Genomic DNA, 17,977 nt, shown 5'->3' on the forward strand with positions numbered 1-17,977 from the left:
ACAATGCAGTTATTTTCTTCAGCCTCCTTCCAGGAAGGTTCCCCAGGAGGGACCCTGGTGCTTTTTCAGTGCCAGAGACCAGGGAGCATCTCGAGGGAGTGTGTGGGGCAGAGAAAGTCACACCTTCGGCTGCACTTGTGCTCCTGGGCTGCCACAACCTCCTGGGACTGAGAGAGCTCATGGGAATGGATGCATGGCCCCTGCAGAAAGACAGCTCGGTCCAGGAGTAGCTGCTCTGCAAAGAGCGCAGGGCTCAGGGCACTGCCTGCAGGTGACAAGACAGGATGGGCAACTCGGAGAGAGATAAAAGGCAGCCCGGGGTGGGAGGACAGAGGAGGGCTTATAGCAGGGGAGATCTTCCCAGTCCTGGACACAGTAAGCCTCTGGCTGCAGGGCGGTATGGCTGATGTTCCCAGAGAGCTCCTCCAAAGCTGCCACATCTGACAGCTGATGGGACCTGTCAGGATGGCTCTCACAGCTTCTCAGGGGTGCAGAAGAAGTGGAACTAGCCAGAGCATGGCAGGGAGAAGGTCTGGGAGGAAGGAGCAGCCCTGGCAGGGCAGCATCTTTCTTCCATCTGGAGGGCGTTATGTGGGATCGGGCAGCTCAAAGCTCTAGCTCACCATGGGAACTTTTCAAGGGGAAGGGAAAGTCATCAGGTATCTGAAAGGTCTTTTCTGACTCTGCACTGTTTTGTGTAGGATTTGTTGGTTTCTTCTCAATTTTCCCGCACAGGCAATAGGGAGATGGAAACAGTTTTGAGGGTTTAGATTTGATAGTGAGACCTCTAAAACGTTACTCTGGAAGATCCAGAGCTCTGTGAGGAACCTCAGGAAGTCCCTTCACCCTCCCCTGACCCCCCAGCCTACAGGCAGCACCAACATCTCCTTGGCAGTGTCCACCTTTCCTGACAGGGCTCCTCTGAATTGCTCCTTAGCAGCTGCAAACACAGAGATGCTCCTGAAAGGTGTCCAGCCCTGGGAGGTTTCTGGAGGGCAGATCAGAGCACACAGAGGGTGGGATGGGCTCTGTGAGCACTGGCAGGGAAAAGGCCCAGAGGCAGAAAACAGCTCTGTATCTCGGTTGTGGGCAATGGGATCCAGCCGATTCCCTTTCAGCCTCTCCAGTGCAGATGCCTGCCTCTGAACGTGCCCCCCCTTGTCTCGACTCCCACCCAGCAGAGTCCTCTGCCCTCAAAACCATGGGGTCTAAAGCATGAGTCACCTCCTCTGCAGTCAGATCTCCAGCAGAAGAGAGGGGCATCTCTCCCACAACTGCCCTTTTCCTGCTGCACGACCAAGGAGCTGAGAGCAACAGGCCGGCAATGTCACCATCTGGAAGGTGGTGCGCACACCGAGGTAAGGGCAAGGCTTTCCCGAGAGCCGGCCTCTCTCTTTCTCTTTCTCCTTTGGCAGGAGGAGAGGAGCGATGACCCTTGTTTCTCCATCTCTGAGTGCTGCGGCTCTTGCCCCTGTCTTAACGATCCCTGGGGCTCAGCAGGTGTGGGAGGCTCAGCTGCGGTTCAGATACTGGCCCTGAGGGTCCTTCCATGGAGGTGCCTTTATGACAGTGAGATGCCCGACCCCGCTTCTGATGTTGGGAGCTGTGGCAATGCAGTGCACGAGTTGGGGAATGAGCACACTCTCTTTTAAGGAGCCCACACCTGACTGTCCCCCTGGGGTGTCCTTGAAGGCTGTGGGCAGTGCTGCAGAACAGCACAGCTCTCCTGGAAGATCCTTCTGGTAGCTGACAGTCCTTGGTTTGCTCATCTGAGTCAGGAGCCTCTTCACATCTCCCCTGCCTGCCACTCTCTCCCTAGCAGGGTGGAGAAAGAGAGTGCTCTTTGGAGACTTTTTTCCCTCTGAAACCAGACTCCTCTGATGTTGGCACAGTCCAGGTCCCTTGCAGAGTGGCCTCTGAGTGCAATCGTCCTCTAGCTGAGAGAGGTGCAAGCACAGGGCAGCTGAGAGCAGGACCCATGAACGCACTGGCTCTCCTGAGTCTGCACTAGGTTACAGGGAGCTGTTCTGCTCTCCAGTGACTCACCAGTGTTTATCCTGAGAGCTAAGGAAAAGCCGAGAATTTCTACCATTGCAATGAACACCAGACGCAGGCATCTGAAAGCTGAGGCTGTACTTAAAGAGTCTGTACTCACCTACTCTCCCTCATTCCCTGCAGAACAGGCAATCAATTTGAATCACAGACTCATAGAATGGTTTGGGCTGAAAGAGACCTCAATGATCATGTAGTTCCAACCGCCCTGCCATGGGCAAGGACACCCTCCACTAGACCAGGCTGCCATTGAAAAAGGCATGCTTTGGAGCTTGCCTTTTTGCAAGCATTCCTTGCACGCTGGTATCCCTGCAGTGCCTGGAGAAATAGTGCGTGTGGTGTATTGATGTGAGGACAGGGACAAAGACCTCTGCAATGGGCAGGTCATCTCTGCTTCCCGCCGTTCCTTGGCTTGAGAGAGAGCTGATAGTGAGACACTGACATCTGTCAAAGAAGCCAACGTAGGAGGATATGAATCCTGTCCTCTGGCCTCCAAGAAGCAGCTGGGCTTGGTCCTCATTGCACCTCTTACGGCGGTTAATGGGAGTATACCCGCTGGGTGACAAGACTAAACACTCCTCAATCAGCTGCGGGCATCCTGCCGCTGGAACAGCAGCCCAAATGCATAGGGCTTTTTGGCACCTCTGGGTTAACAGTGCTGTAGCACAGGACTAACTCTTTGGGACCCATGGGCAGAGGACTCTTATCCTCACGGTGCACCCAGCCAGCACCAACTGGAGTTCAAGCTAGAGACGTGACAGAATGTTCCCCAGAGAACTTGGTAGGCAGTGTGGGGGTGTTTCTCGGTCAAATGCGATGGGATTTGTTCAAGCAAGTCTATCTGAGCTTGTCTTTTCCTGCTTGCACAGTCACCCACCCCTGGAAGGAGCAAATGCCCAACAGCAGCTCCATCACCCAGTTCCTCCTCCTGGCATTTGCAGAGTCACGGGAGATGCAGCTCTTGCACTTCTGCCTCTTCCTGGGCATCTACCTGGCTGCCCTCCTGAGCAACGGCCTCATCATCACCGCCATAGCCTGCGACCACCACCTCCACACCCCCATGTACTTCTTCCTCCTCAACCTCTCCCTCCTCGACCTGGGCTCCATCTCCACCACTCTCCCCAAATCCATGGCCAATTCCCTCTGGGACACCAGGGACATTTCCTATGCAGGATGCACTGCACAGGTCTTTTGGTTTCTCTCCTTTGTTTCTTCAGAATATTATCTTCTCACCATCATGGCCTATGACCGCTACGTTGCCATCTGCAAACCCCTGCACTATGGGACCCTCCTGGGCAGCAGAGCCTGCTTCAAAATGACAGCAGCTGCCTGGGGTTGTGGATTCCTCAACGCGGTGCTGCACACTGGAAACACATTTTCAATTCCATTCTGCCAAGGCAATGCTGTGGACCAGTTCTTCTGTGAAATCCCTCAGCTCCTCAAGCTCTCCTGCTCAGACTCTTACGTCAGGAAAGCTGGCTTTACTGTGGTCAGTCTTTGTGTAGCTTGTGGGTGTTTTCTGTTCATTGTGCTGTCCTACGTGCAGATCTTCAGGGCCGTGCTGAGGATCCCCTCTGAGCAGGGACGGCACAAAGCCTTTTCCACGTGCCTCCCTCACCTGGCCGTGGTCTCCCTGTTTGCCAGTTCTGCCATGTTTGCCTACCTGATGCCCCCTTCCGTTTTGTCCCCAGCTCTGAATCTGGTGGTGGCTGTTCTATATGCGGTGCTGCCACCAGCAGTGAACCCCCTCATCTACAGCATGAGGAACCAGGACCTCAAAGAGGCACTAAGGAGACTGATCCACTCCCTGCTGTTGCAGCAGGAATAAGCTGCCCTTCTCTCTTCACAGGCGATTCCAAGTGTGTCTCAGACCAGCTTGGTCATTTATTTGGCTCTTTTCTTCTCTGTGTGAAAATAGTCTTTGTAAACTAGCGTTTGGAATCACCACGATTCTCCTGAGTCAAGAACGTGGTCTGTCTGACCCAGAGCCCTTCTGTAAATGTATCTAGTGCTGTGTCATCATTGACTCATTTGCATCACTGCCTTTGTGGTGGCTTGACCTTGGCTGGAAGCCAGGCGCCCACTAAGCCGCTCTATAACTCCCCTCCTGATAGGACTGGGGAGGGAGGGGGAGAAAATAAGATAAAAAAAATCTCCTGGGTCAAGATAAAGGCAGTTTAAAAAAAGCAAAAACAAAGGTCATGCGCAGAAGCAAAAGGAAACAAAAGATTTATTCTCTACTTCCCATCTGCAGGTGATGTCCGGCCACTTCCTGGGCTTCTGTATGCATAGCAGTTGCCGCAGAAGACAAACATCGTAAATAAGGAATGCCCACCCACCCCCACCTCCCCTTCCTCCCCCTATCACTCAGCTTTTTATTGCTGAGCAGATGTCATATGGTATGGGATATCCCTTTGGTCAGTTTGGATCACTTGTCCTGGCTGTGTCTCCCCCCCAAGATCTTGCCCATCCCCAGCCTGTTGGAGAGACAGCCTTGATGCTGTGCCAGCACTGCTCAGCAGCAGCCAAAACACTGGTGTGTCATCAACACCTTGCTAGCTAGCAGTGCAAAGCACAGCACCATGAGGGCTGCTCTGGGGAAAATTAGCTCCATCTCAGCGCCGTGGTTTAACCCCTGCCGGCGGTTAAGCACCACGCAGCCGCTCGCTCAGTCCTTCCCCCGCAAGGGGATGGGGAGGAGAATCGAAAAAAAACTCGTGGGTTGAGATAAAGACAGTTTAATAAGATAACAAAGAAATTACTATTATTAATAATAGTAGTAGTAGCAATAATAACAGCAATACAAGTGATGCAGAAATGCAATTGTTAACTGCATGCGGAAGGGAAATAACACAATCCGATGCCCAGTCTGTTTCCAAGCAGTGAATCTGCGTCCCAGCTAGCTTCCCCAGTTATATACGGAGTACGATGTGCTATAGTAGGGAATATCCCTTTGGCCAGGCTGGGTCAGCTGTCCTGGCTGTGCTCTCCCAGCTTCTTGTGCAGCTGATGGGGTGTGAGAAGCTGAAAAGTCCTTGACTTAGTGTAGACACTAAAAACATCAGTGTGTTATCAATATTATTCTCATACTAAATCCAAAACACAGCACTCTACAAGTGACGTGGTTTAGCCCCAGCCGGTAGCTGGGTGCCACGCACCACTCACTCACCCCTCCCCCGGCGGGCTGGGGAGGAGAATGGAAAAACAACGGCAAAGCCTCGAGGGTTGGGATAAGGGCAGTTTACTGGGACAGCAAGGGAGAGGGAAACAATCAACAACAGTGCTGATAACAGATATTCACAATGGGTGATAACAAAGAACAATTTACCGATCCCACGACCGACCAACCGCTCAGCCTGTCCTGGAGCCACACCGAACCCGCCCCTGCCCGACTAGCCCCCTTTTATGGTGAGCATGATGTCACATGGTATGGAATAGCCCCCGGCCAGCTTGGCTCACCTGTCCTGGCTCTTTGTGAAATTAACTCTATCCTTGCCAGAACCAGGACAACAAGCTACTACAAAGAAAAATTAACTCTCTCTCAGCTGAAATCAGGAAAGTATCCACCCCTTTTTCCATCCCATCTACGTCATGCCCAGGTCCTATACTTCCCAATGCAGTCCAATTAATCACCATCGCTTCTCCTCTCTTTTGATATGTACACACAGATCTCATTCCCTGAGGCTATGGGCCATCCCTCTAAAATGCCTGTTGAATTTGTTTAGTCCATGACATCTGGGATCCATCGGTCATAACAGTCTCTCAGGGCAGGAGAGATGGTGTGTAATGGTGGATTGTTGCATGCTGCATTCGGAGCTTGTAGCTGCTGCATCCGGTGCAGTCCATGCTCACAGTCTGTGGGTTGAAGATGTCAATCTTGAGGAACTTTCTGGGCACTTGTTGCTGAAGCCAGTTCTAGTTTCATCACCTCTGCATCTTCCTTGGTTTCATCAAAGTTCATTCTTCATTGGTCTGGGTGATTCCTCCTGCAATGCCATTGTTATAGAATCATAGACTCATAGACTCATAGAATGGTTTGGGTTGGAAGGGACCTTAAAGATCACCTAGCTCCAACCCCCTCTCCAGCTTTCCTGTAGGCCCCTTTAGGTACTGGAAGGCTGCTATAACATTCTGCAGCCAGCCTGTAGTGGTGCTTGTGATTGTGCCGACCCATGTGCAGGACCTTGCACTTGACCTTGTTGAACTTCATGCGGCTCACATGGGGCCACCTCTCAAGCCTGCGAAGCTCCCTCTGGACGGGATCTCTTCCCTCCAGCATGTTGACCGCACCACACGGCTTGGTGGTGTTGGCAAACTTGCTGAGGGTGCTCTCAATCCCACTGTCCACGTCACTGATGAAGATGTTAAACAGTGCCAGTCCCAATACCAACCCCTGAGGAACACCACTCGTCACCGTTCTCCACTTGGACATCGAGCCGTTGATCGCAACTCTTCGTGTGTGACTATCCAGCCAATTCCTTATTCGCCGAGTGGTCCATCTGTCAACTCCATGTCTCTCCAATTTAGAGACAAGGATGTAGTGCGGGACAGTGATGAATAGCCACAACATTGGCTATTCTCTCCCAAAATCAAATCCCCTTGAGGTATGCATCGGACTGCCCCATACTTCCGTGTCACCCACTGTGTGCACCCAGGTCTTTGAGCAAAAGCAATCCAACAGATGTGTTTGCCTATGCCCGAGGCAGGAGTAACCCCGACTGTCTTCCCTAACACATCCTTTATGTGCACTACAGTGACTTTCTAGAGTATGTAAAAGTTTTGATTGGGTAGGGCCAGCTTGATTGGTAGACCCTCTAGCGTTGACAAAGCAGGTGACTTTTGCTAAATGTGTATCCCAATGTTTGAAGGTGCCACCACCCATTGCTCTCAGCGTAGTCTTTAGCAGTCCATTGTATCGTGCGATTTTCTCGGAGGTTGGTGATAAAGAATGTGATACACTCACTCAATGCCGTGCTCTTTGGCCCAGGTGTCTATGAGGTTGTTCCGGAAATGAGTCCTGTTGTCTGATTGGGTTCTCTCTGAGGTTCAATGTCACCATAGGACTTGTTTTTCAAGGCTGCAGACCCAGCTGCGGACTTGAAAGGAGAAGTCTGATGTGAGGAAAAGTGACGCCAGTCCCAGGTCTTTGATGAGACAAATGACAGGGTTGGGGTGGGAAGGAGCAATGTTGACCATACAGTCTCAGAGCTCAAGGGACTGCTTCTCCTGTCTGTCTCACCTTCCTTAAGAGGCACGCTTTTTTTGTAAAGTGCACTTTGAAATCTTCTTCAGCAGGGAAGTGCCTTCAAGGCCCCATGATGGAGAAATCCCCCAAGTCCTCTCCAGGTATTCAGCAAGCTGGGGTGCCTCTCTAACGTGCCTGTACAGTACTGTCACAGCATGGGGAATCACAGAATGTTAGGAGTTGGATGGGACCTCTGGAGATCACCTAATCCAATCCACCTGCTAAAGCAGGATCACCTAGATCAGGTTGCACAGGATCGCATCTGGGTGGGTTTTGAATATCTCCAGAGATGGAGACACCACAACCTGTCTGGGCAGCCTGTTTGAGTGCTCGGTTACCCTCAAAGTAAAGAAGTTGGTGGCACTTCCTGTGTTCTGGTTTGTACCCATTTCCCTTGTTCTGTCCCTGGGCACTACTGAAAAGAGTCTGGCCCCTTCCTCTATACATCCACCCTTTAGATATTTGTAAGCGTTGATGAGATCCCCTCTCATTCTTCTCTTCTCCAGGCTAAACAGACCCAGCTCTCTCAGCCTTTCGTCATATAAGAGATGCTCCAGTCCCCTCATCATCCTCACAGCCCTCCGCTGGACTCTCTCCAGCAGTTCCTTGTCCTTCTTGAACTGGGGAGCCCAGAACTGGACACAGTACTCCAGATGTGGCATCGCCAGGGCAGAGGAAAAGGGGAGGAGAACCTCTCTCGACCTACTGGCCACACTCTTCTTAACGCACTTCAGGATACTTGGCCATGAGGGCACATTGCTGGCTAATGTTTAACTTGTTTTCCACCAGGAGTCCCAGGTCATTCTCCACAGTGTTGCTTCCCTGCTAGTCAGACGCTAACCTGTGCTGGCGCATGGGCTTATTCTTCCCTAGGTGCAGGACCCTACACTTGGCCTCCTTGAATTTCATTTGGTTCCTCTCCACCCAACTCTCCAAGCTGTCCAGGTCTCACTGATGGCAGCACAGCCTTCTGGTGTATCGACCACTCCAGCAAACTTGCTGAGGGTACAATGTCCTCTCGTCCAGGTCATTGATGAATATGTTGAATAAGACCGGACCCAGTACTGACCCCTAGGGTCACACCACTAGCTACAGGCCTCCAATTAGACTCTGCATTGCTTATCACAACCCTCTGAGCCCTGCCATGTGGCCAGCTCTCAACCCACCTCACTGTCCACTCAGCCAACCCACACTTCCTGAGCACGTCTATGAAGATGTTAGGGGGGACAGTGTCAAAAGCCTTGCTGAAGTCAAGGCAGGCTACATCCACTGCTTTCCCTTCATCCACCCAGCCAGCCATGCCATCAGAGAAGGCTATCAGACTGGTCAGGCATGATTTCCCCCTGGTGAATCCATGTTGACCATTCCCGATAACCTTCCTCTCCTCCACATACTTATTGATGACTCCCAGAATGAGCTGTTCCATCAGCTTTCCAGGGATGGAGGTGAGGCTGACTGGCCTGTAGGTTCCTGGGTCCTCCTTCTTGCTCTTTTTGAAGACCGGAGTGACATTGCCTTTCTTCCAGTCCTCAGGCACCTCTCCTGTTCTCCATGACCTTTCAAACATGATTGAGACCAGCCTAGCAATGACATCTGCCAGCTCCCTGAGCACTCGTGGGTGCATCCCATCAGGGCCCATGGATTTGTGGATGTCGAGTTTGCCTAAAGGTTCTCTAACCCAATCCTCCTCAACCAAGGGAAAGTCTTCCTTTCACAAAACGTTCTCTTCTACCTCCAGGATCTGGGATTCCTGAGGGTCGGCCTTAGCAGTAAAGATGGAAGCAAAGAAGCCAGTCGGTATCTCTGCCTTTTCTGCATCCTCCATCACCAGGGCACCCACCTCATTCAGCAGCAGACCCACATGTTCCCTAGTTTGCCCTTTGTTGCTGATGTACTTGAAAAAGCCCTTCTTGCTGTCCTTGACATCCCTTGCCACGTTCACTTCCAAGTGGGCCTTAGCCTTCCTTGCTGCATCCCTACATTTTCTGACTACATCCCTATATGCCTCCCAAGTGGCCAGTCCCTTTTTCCACATCCTGTAAACTTCCTTCTTCCCTTTGACTTTTTCCAGGAGCTCCCTGCTCATGCATGCAGGTCTCCTGCCTCCCTTGCTTGACTTTCTACTCTTCGGGATGCACCGATCTTGAGCTAGGAGGAAGTGGTGCTTTAATATTGAGCAGCTCTCCTGGACCCCCTGACCCTCCAGAGCCCTAACCCATGGGATTCTTCCATGCAGGTCTTTGAAGAGGCCAAAGTTAGCTCTCCTGAAGTCCAGGGTTTTAATCCTACTTACAGCCCTCCTCCTTCCACGCAGGATCCTGAACTCCACCATCTCATGGTCACTGCAGCCAAGGCTGCCCCCAACCTCCACATCCCCAACCAAGCCTTCTGTGTGTGTTAGTACAAGGTCCAGCAGCACCCCTCTCCTCGTTGGCTCCTCCACCACCTGTACCAAAAAGTTATCATCAATGCTCTGCAGGAATCTTCTGGACTCAGCGTCCCTGGCTGTGTTGCCTTTCCAGCAAATAGCAGGGTGGTTGAAGTCCACTTTGGGGACCACGGCCTGTGATCATCAGGCAACTTCCAGCTGTCTGTAGAAGGCCTCATTGACTTCCTCTTCCTGATCAGGTGGCCTGTAGCAAACACCCACAACAGTGTCACCCATATTAGCCTTCTGCTTCATTCTTACCTATAAGCTCTCGCCTCGTTCTTCATCCACCCCTATGCGGAGCTCGATACGTTCCCATTGCTCTCTCACATAAAGAACAACTCCACCAGCTCACCTTGCTGGCCTGTCTTTCCCAAAATGTACGCAGCCATCCATGACAGCATTCCAGTCATGGGAGCTACCCCACCACGTCTCTGTAATTGCAACAAGATCATGAATCAACATGGTGAGTTAGAGATCTGTGTGCGGTTGCAGGGCTATGATTTTTCTGACATCACAGAGACATGGTGGGATGGCTCCCATGACTGCAATGTTGCAACAGAGGCTCTTTCGGTAGGACGGTATGGGAAGACGAGGAGGGGACTTGCCCTTTATGTGAGAGAATGTGGTGGGTTGACCCTGACTGGACACCAGGTGCCCACCAAGCTGCTTTGTCACTGCCCCTGTGAGCTGTGGTGCAGGGAACCAACGCCTGCCACTGTGTCTTGGGGCTCCTGGCAGCTGGTGCCACTGGGTGCAGCCCCCAAGAGACCTCCAACCCTGTGAGCAGCAGTGAGTCCTCTCCCCACCATTGGGAGCTGCTCTGGCTTCAGAAGGTCTACTGGCAGAGCTAGGCATGATGGAGCCCACTCTACTCTTCAACCCATGGTGCCTCTTGGGAGCCCAGGCTGAGAGACCTGCCAGGGTGTTTGAGGGTAAGTTTGGGACGCCCTGGCAGTGCGGGAACTTCCAGGAACCTGGTGGCTCCTGTTCCCATCCTCATCCCTGCAGCAGCAGAGCCCCGCTGCCCCACATGCAGCCCCACAGCCACCTGGTGCTGGGTGCATTCAGGGGTGGGGAAACATCCCCCTGGTCTGCACAACAGATCTTGGTGCCCCAGAGTTTGCAGACAGTCCCCCTCCAGGGTCTGCCAGGGTCTGGGAATGTGTGAGCCTGAGGAAGGCTGGATGCTCCCTCCGTAGAGATGGAGCTGGTCGCCTTTCAAAGATCAGCCCTCCCCTGGACTGGCCAGGACTGGGGATGACTTTTGCGGGTAAGAGCCAGCGCACACGGGGTGGGGGAGGCTGTCTCAAGGACATGCGCTAGGCACAGGGACCGAGTGAGGGACAGCAGCGAACTCACAAGGCTGCTGGGTCTTGCTTCCATCAGTGCAAGGCCTGACACAGGGTGCCGGCCTCTGTCCCAATGTCACTCTTTGTGAGGGACGATGGCACAAAGGGGTGGCGTGTGGCGGACACCAGCCCTTCTTCAGCCACTTCACCGGCCTGGTGGAGCAGCGAGACAGCGAGAACCTCTGGCTCTGCGCTGTGAGTATGCGTCAGGGTATCCATGCTCTGGAAACAGTTTTCAATTAGCTGAGCATGGGAATCTTCTCTGACACAAAGTCTCGCCCAGGTCAGATCCCATCTCACCTTTCCCTGATCATTCTGGTCATTCCTGGCCCTCTCCTTGTGCTGCTCACTGGCCCTTGGGAGCTGGGTGGGAATCACTGCTGCTAAGCCCCCTCCCTGGGGCTCTGTGGATGTGGCAGGTGCTTGAAGGGACTATGGTCCGTTTCCAAGGACACTCGATGTTCGTTCATGACTGAGGGTGACATGAATGACTCTGGTTTGCTCTCTTCCTTGTGCCTGCTGGGTCCCCATTTCCTCCTCTGGGCCTGCAGAGCCCTTCCTTCCTGCAGATGCCTGGCTGCAGGGGCACTTTTCCTGTGAGTGACTCCACCACCTTGGGAAACTTTGTGGGGCTCTAGTCACTGCCCATGCCAGGCACATGTTGTCCATGAAGAGATCCCTGGGCTGTCCAGGCAGCTCCTGACTCCCTTCCTTAAGGACATCATCTGCGTGTCACATGTGTGACAGCCCTGGGTGTGTACCTCAGTGATTTGCTGACCGCTCATTGACTCCACTGTCATTAGACACCAATGGGTAAGTCCTAAATCAAACCCTCAGTCTCTGAAGGGCACCAGCATGATGATGAGCTCTGTGATCCTGAATCCATGGAGCAACAGGTCCCTTTGGGGGACATCTGCTGATGCCTATTCTTGTCAACAGCTTTGGGTGAAGAGTCCAGTCTCCAGGCAGTGCACTGCGGAGATGCCATTTTATTACCAAGATGCTATGGGAGACTCGGCTCTGATGCAGTGTTAGAAAGATTTTTCATATGCCAGTCAGGTGACACCGAGAAGGTGCGTTCATCCTTACCAATGAAGTGAATCCAAACATTTATGTTGCACAGATAATAATAACAACATAGATAATTGAACAAAGCACGTGCCTGCAATGGCATAGTATGGGGGTCATTCGTGCAGACAGAAGGCAAGTTCATAACTCCTGAAAGATTTCCATTAAATCACTTTCCTAATGGCATCCTTGAGCTCCTGGTTCCTCATGCTGTAGATGAGGGGGTTCACTGCAGGAGGAACCACTGAGTACAGAACTGTTACCATCAGATTCAGGGATTTGGAGGAGGTGGATGGGGGCTTCAGGTAGGCAAATGTGGCTGTGCTGACATACAGGGAGACCACAGCCAGGTGAGGGAGGCACGTGGAAAAGGCTTTGTGCCGTCCCTGCTCAGAGGGGATCCGCAGCACGGCCCTGAAGATCTGCACATAGGACAGCACGATGAAAATAAAACACCCAAAAGCTAACAGAGCACTAAATATAAGCACCTCAAATTCCCTGAGGAAGAACTTGTAGCAGGAGAGCTTGAGGATCTGGGGGACTTCACAGAAGAACTGGTTTATGGCATTGCCTTGGCAGAATGGTAGTGAAAATGTATTGGCAGTGTGCAGCACAGCATAGAGGAAACCACCGCCCCAGGCAGCTGCTGCCATGTGGACACAAGCTCTGCTGCCCAGGAGGGTCCCATAGTGCAGGGGTTTGCAGATGGCAATGTAGCGGTCATAGGCCATGATGGTGAGAAGAAAATACTCCACTGACATCAAAAAGAGAAAGAAAAAGACTTGGACAGTGCATCCTGCATAGGAAATGTCCCTGGTGTCCCAGAGGGAATTGGCCATGGATTTGGGGAGAGTGGTGGAGATGGAGCCCAGGTCGAGGAGGGAGAGGTTGAGGAGGAAGAAGTACATGGGGGTGTGGAGGCGGTGGTCACAGGCTATGGCAATGATGATGAGGCCGTTGCTCAGGAGGGCAGCCAGGTAGATGCCCAGGAAGAGGCAGAAGTGCAAGAGCTGCAGGTCCCGTGACTCTGCAAATGCCAGGAGGAGGAAGTGGGTGATGGAGCTGCTGTTGGGCATTTGCTGCCTCTGTGGTTCAGAGCCTGTTTAAGAGGGAAAAGATAATGAGAAGTTTTGAGATAATGTTCAAGGAAAATACCTTCACGGAGGGTGGTGAAGCACTGGAACAGGTTGCCCAGAGAAGCTGTGGATGTCCCCTCCTGGGAAGTGTTCAAGACCAGGTTGGATGGGGCTTTGGGCAACCTGGTCTAGTGGAGGGTGTCCCTGCCCGCAGCAGGGGGGTTGGAACTAGCTGATCTTTGAGGTCCCTTCCAACCCCAACCATTCTACGATTCTAGGATTCTAGGATTCTATGATCTGCCACTGCCCACCCAGACAATCAAGAGAAGCACAGACACCTTCCCTTTCAAGTAATGCTCCTTTTGTGTCCGTCTTCAAAAGGACCCACTGCAAATGTCCTGGGGGTGATCTGGAGCTGTAAGCAGTCATGCCCCGTCTTGACCACAGAAGGACCCTGCCCTGCTGGGAGTCACTCCATCCACCCACAGCTTCTCCCTGCAGTGCCACGGGGAGCTCCCCGGGCAGGCGGCAGAGTCTCAGTGCCCTGGGGCACCAAAGGACAGTCCTGGGCACCTCTGGGTGCACACCGAGCTGCACACCCCCGCAGCCCTCCTAGACAGAAGGGAGCTGTCATGCCCTGTCCCTCTGAGGGTGCAGCACAGAATCCCTGCTCTGCAGCACATCCTTCTCCACATTAAGGAAATACTGAGAGCCATCCTGCTGTGGGATGTGCCAGCTCTAGGAGACCCCTCCAGGAAAGTCATGCACGTTGCCATGCAGCCAGAGACTTACTGCATTCAGGGCTGAGAAGATTTCTCTTCCAGTGAGCTCTCAGCATCCTCCTGTTCCACACTGCCTTTCACATCTCCCGGCCTCATCTGTCTCTCCTCGCTGCCTGCAGGCAGTGCCCACAGCCCTGCTGTGCTTTGCAGGGGAGCTGCTCCTGGGCAGAGCTGTCTCTCTGCAGCACTGCCCGATTGCCATGACTCCCTCCGTCCCAGGAGCTCAGCCCAGCTCAGCAGCAGAGGACTAGCCCAAGGCAGCGCTTTCTCTTTCCTCTATGGGCTCCCTCAAGGTGTCCCTGGGGCTCCAGGGCTGACAGAGACTGAAAGGCAGGAGGGTCATCCCTGGGGAATGTACTTTGGAGTCCACAAAAGTAATCGCTAATGGACACTCGCTAAACAGTGGCGAGGGACTGATTCCTGCAGCAGAAATTGTCCTACCCGAGCCTGAGTGACTGCGAGAGGTGTAAATGTTCCCCTCTGGACACCGCCGTTCCTGTCCCATACCAAAAAGGACACAAAGACAGGGACACGGAGGGGTTGGCTTCCCCTGTGCCGGGCAGTGGTTTGGCGGAGGCAATGCCGGCATCTCATCCCCAGCTGGAAGAAGCAGGATTCAGCTCCTCCATGCACCCCACACAGCCACAGGAGCTGGGATCGCCCTTGGTTCGGTTCAGGGGGGCACAGAAGTGTTGCCTGCAGGTGAGCCCCTGCTCTCTATTCTGTGGGCACTCAGTTGCTCACCCACACAAACTTGGCGATGAGTGAGGGGCCAGGGGTGGTCCAAGACGGGTGCAAGTGTTTGCAAGTTCTGATGGAAAAGTCTCTGAGAATAGCTGCATCCTTCCTGAGCATCAGCTGAGGGCCAGAGGGGGAAGGGGGATTTCATAGGCCGTCCAAAATGACCCCAGACCTGTGTGTTTAGGGCACCCGAACGCACCTTGTCACACTCAGGAGCGTGCGAAGCTCTTAAGCAGACCAAACATAGGAGTGCATCAGAAGGAGAGCTGGGACTGTTTCTGTTCAGTGCATTCACTGGAGCACCGGTCACTGCAAAGCTAAGACACGTCCACATTCCCGCACCGAAGACATCTTATTTAGTTTCATTTCTTTAATGGCATTAAAATGACATTTCATTTATTTAATGGCATTAGACACGTCCAAAGGCGTCCGGTGCCTGTGTGCCATCACCTGAACACCAGTGCCATGGCGCAGATGCAAGGTCCATCCCTCGGTGGTGCCGCAGGACTGGGAGGCAGGTCACCCCAGGGTCCCCAGCCCTGTACTTGTGTTCTCCACCCTTGACCATTCTCCTCTCTCTGAACCTCTACTCACCTGCCTGATGGAATGGAGGGGGAAGACAATGATAATGTCCACTGTGTGGGTGGGCCAAAGGCTGTCCACCCCCAAAGACTTTCTCTGCAGCACCCTGTCCTTCCTGCAGTTTCTCTCACAAGCCCCACAGCCCTGCAGACTTTCTGCAGAGTCACCAAACGCCTCCCTGGGCAAGGTGTCACTGCCTAGCTGTGTTTCTCTGGCCTTGGAGACTGCAGGGAAGTCTGTGGGCACCTCAGTTCCTTGTTTAGCTGCCATTTGCCAAGCGCTCCAGCACGTGAGGCAGAGTGGGGTCCTGGGTCCCTCTTACCATGTTTGCCTGTAAGGAGTCGTGCTGAGCCCTGGTGCCACGGCTGAGATGCTGCAGCCCAAATGTGCACAGCCACGGCGAGCCAGGGAACAGACAGACAGGAGGAGCTGGAGCCTCACAGCACTGTGGCAGTTTGGGATCAAGTGAGACATGGTGGGACAGCTTCTCACCCGGGGTGCTGCAGTGGAGGGACAGAGGCTCTGCAGGAGAGAGTCAAAGGGGAAGGTGAGCGTGGGGGATGCGCCCTGTATGAAGGGGCAGCTCAGATGTATGGAGCTCTTCCAGGATGGTTAGCTTCTGTCACTGAGGATCCAGTAAGGGTGACGCTGTGTTGGCAGTTATGGACCACTCCGTGAGGGTGAGGAAGCAGGAAAGGTCTTCTGACGGTAACTCCAGCAAGACTTCAGGTCTATGAGCCAGTTCCTGTGGGGGACGGTAATTGCCCTGCCATTCACGGACCAGGTAAAGCAAGGTGCAAACACTCTGCAGGACCTCAGGACAACCTCTTCACACAGCTGCCCGGTGCGCCAACATGGGCCCTAGATGCTCACTTGGATCTGGTGCTGGCAAAGATGAAAGAGCTGATCAGACATGTGATAGTCAGGAGAAACAACTGCACACACACACACACACACACAGAGACATACAGAAACACCCTGGAAACAGGAATAAAAGAGAGAGAGCAGAAATGATTTAGGGGCAATAGTGTCTGAGAGCTCTCGCCAGTAGATGATAACAGTTAGAAAGGAGAGGAAAAGAATTCTTCTCAACACTTCATGCCAGACTACAATACCGAGAAATTGTAACTACCTTGTCAAGGAGGAGTGAAGGAAAGGAATAACAGTAAAGAAATAAAGTTTACCATGATCTAGAAGAAGAAGGAGGAGGTATGATTTTAGAGCACGTTACTGGGTTTAGTGACAGCAGAAGTAAGGCACATTACAGGGTGGGATGACCCCAGCTGGCAGCTAAGCCCCCTCCCAGCTGTTCACTCACTCGCCCCGAGCAGGATGGGGGAGAGCATTGGAAGGGCAGAAAAACTCATGGGTCAAGACAAAGACAGTGTAAGAAGTGAAGCCGAGCTGCGTGCGCAAGCAAAGCAGAATAAGGCATTCCTATGGGCGTGCTTTCCTTCCTCAGCCTGTGCTGAGGGCGCTGACTATAGCCCCCTCTTGTTCTGGAAGCAAAGAAGGGTTTGGGTTGGAAGAGAACTTAGAGCTCATCTGGTTGCAAGCCCCTGCCATGGGCAGAGAAAGGGGAAGGCGTCTCTGGGTGGGCTCGAACCACCACCCTTTCGGTTAACAGCCGAACGCGCTAACCGGTTGCGCCACAGAGACTCCCACAGGGATGCCTGGAGTGCCTCCCGTCGGCAGGCGGATGGTTGGCCATTTCCAGGGAAGCAGAGCTCCACCACGCCTAATGGTGACTTGGCAAGAGAAACACCAGAACCCTGAATGTCCAGCCTTCCTCCTTCCTTCCTTCCTTCCTTCCTTCCTTCCTTCCTTCCTTCCTTCCTTCCTTCCTTCCTTCCTTCCTTCCTTCCTTCCTTCCTTCCTTCCTTCCTTCCTTCCCCCAGCACCGGACTGCCCCCGCCATGGCACTTCTGGTGCCCCTTCTGTCTCACTCCCTGCCCCCTGCAGACCATCCAGCTGCCCTACAAAGGTGGCACCTCTGGTGACTGGAGAAACGTGGTCATCCCCTGAGGATGGGATGGAAAGCTGTGAGAGCTTCTTAGCTTCCCAGGGATTAGGCAGCAATTGGCAGTGTGTACGGATGCGAGAGAGGGTGGAGGGAACTCAGAGAGAAGCAAGATGCTGGCCGAGGGCTTTAGCAAATCCTCCCAACCATGCGTGAGCCCAGAAATGGAAAGCTGCTGATGTCGGTGGGTGGAGGAGGAATAGCTCTGCCCTGGGAATGTGGCTGAAGCCCCCTGCACAAGGGAGAGGTTGCCATCACGTCTGTGTGCCTCAAGCTGGGAGATGGGGAATGCCCGCTGCTGGGGGGTGGCCAGGCAGTGCTCAACATGCCCCACGAGCTGACCTTCCTCTCTTCCTTTCCTTCACTCCCCACACTGGGATGGACCTCAGGAAGCCTTTTGCTTGCTTAGGGGCCGGCTCCCTCTCTCAGGAGCTGCACTTCAGGCACTTGGCACCAGAGGGCTCAGTAACCTGCAAAATGCCCTAATGAGCCAAGTCTCCCTCCCTCCATCATTCTCCCAAATTCTTCAAGGCTTGCCCGGCTGACTGGAGAGATTCCAGGAGCGTAGCCAAACTAGAGGAGATTTCAGGACCAAAAAACAGTAACACGGAATGCCTTCTTCTACCAGTTT

The 17,977-nt window shown here is 53.2% G+C and overlaps 2 protein-coding genes and 1 non-coding gene across 3 annotated transcripts; 1 reads left to right on the top strand and 2 right to left on the bottom strand.

Moving 5' to 3' along the window:
- Nucleotides 1-2,863: 2,863 nt before the first annotated feature.
- On the top strand, nucleotides 2,864-3,328 carry LOC129198470 (olfactory receptor 14I1-like; the record flags this gene model as incomplete). The annotated part of the gene is made up of 1 exon (XM_054807759.1): nucleotides 2,864-3,328. A coding segment is annotated over exon 1 (465 nt), but the record flags the coding sequence as incomplete, so codon positions are not given.
- Nucleotides 3,329-12,309: 8,981 nt separating this feature from the next.
- LOC129198591 (olfactory receptor 14J1-like) lies at nucleotides 12,310-13,221 on the bottom strand. The gene has a single exon (XM_054808029.1). It carries the CDS (start codon nucleotides 13,219-13,221, stop codon nucleotides 12,310-12,312), a length of 912 nt encoding a protein of 303 aa, XP_054664004.1.
- A 3,690-nt stretch (nucleotides 13,222-16,911) lies between these two features.
- Nucleotides 16,912-16,985, bottom strand: TRNAN-GUU (transfer RNA asparagine (anticodon GUU)). Its single transcript has one exon. It is a non-coding gene; the product is annotated as a tRNA-Asn (tRNA).
- Between the last annotated feature and the right edge of the window lie 992 nt (nucleotides 16,986-17,977).

The sequence above is a fragment of the Grus americana genome, chromosome 33, assembly GCF_028858705.1.
Source record: "Grus americana isolate bGruAme1 chromosome 33, bGruAme1.mat, whole genome shotgun sequence".
NCBI classification, from domain to species: Eukaryota; Metazoa; Chordata; class Aves; order Gruiformes; family Gruidae; genus Grus; species Grus americana.

Bases quoted from the DNA above. Each gene is read 5' to 3' on its own strand.
- LOC129198591 (XM_054808029.1), bottom strand. From the start codon at position 13,221: ATGCCCAACAGCAGCTCCATCACCCACTTCCTCCTCCTGGCATTTGCA.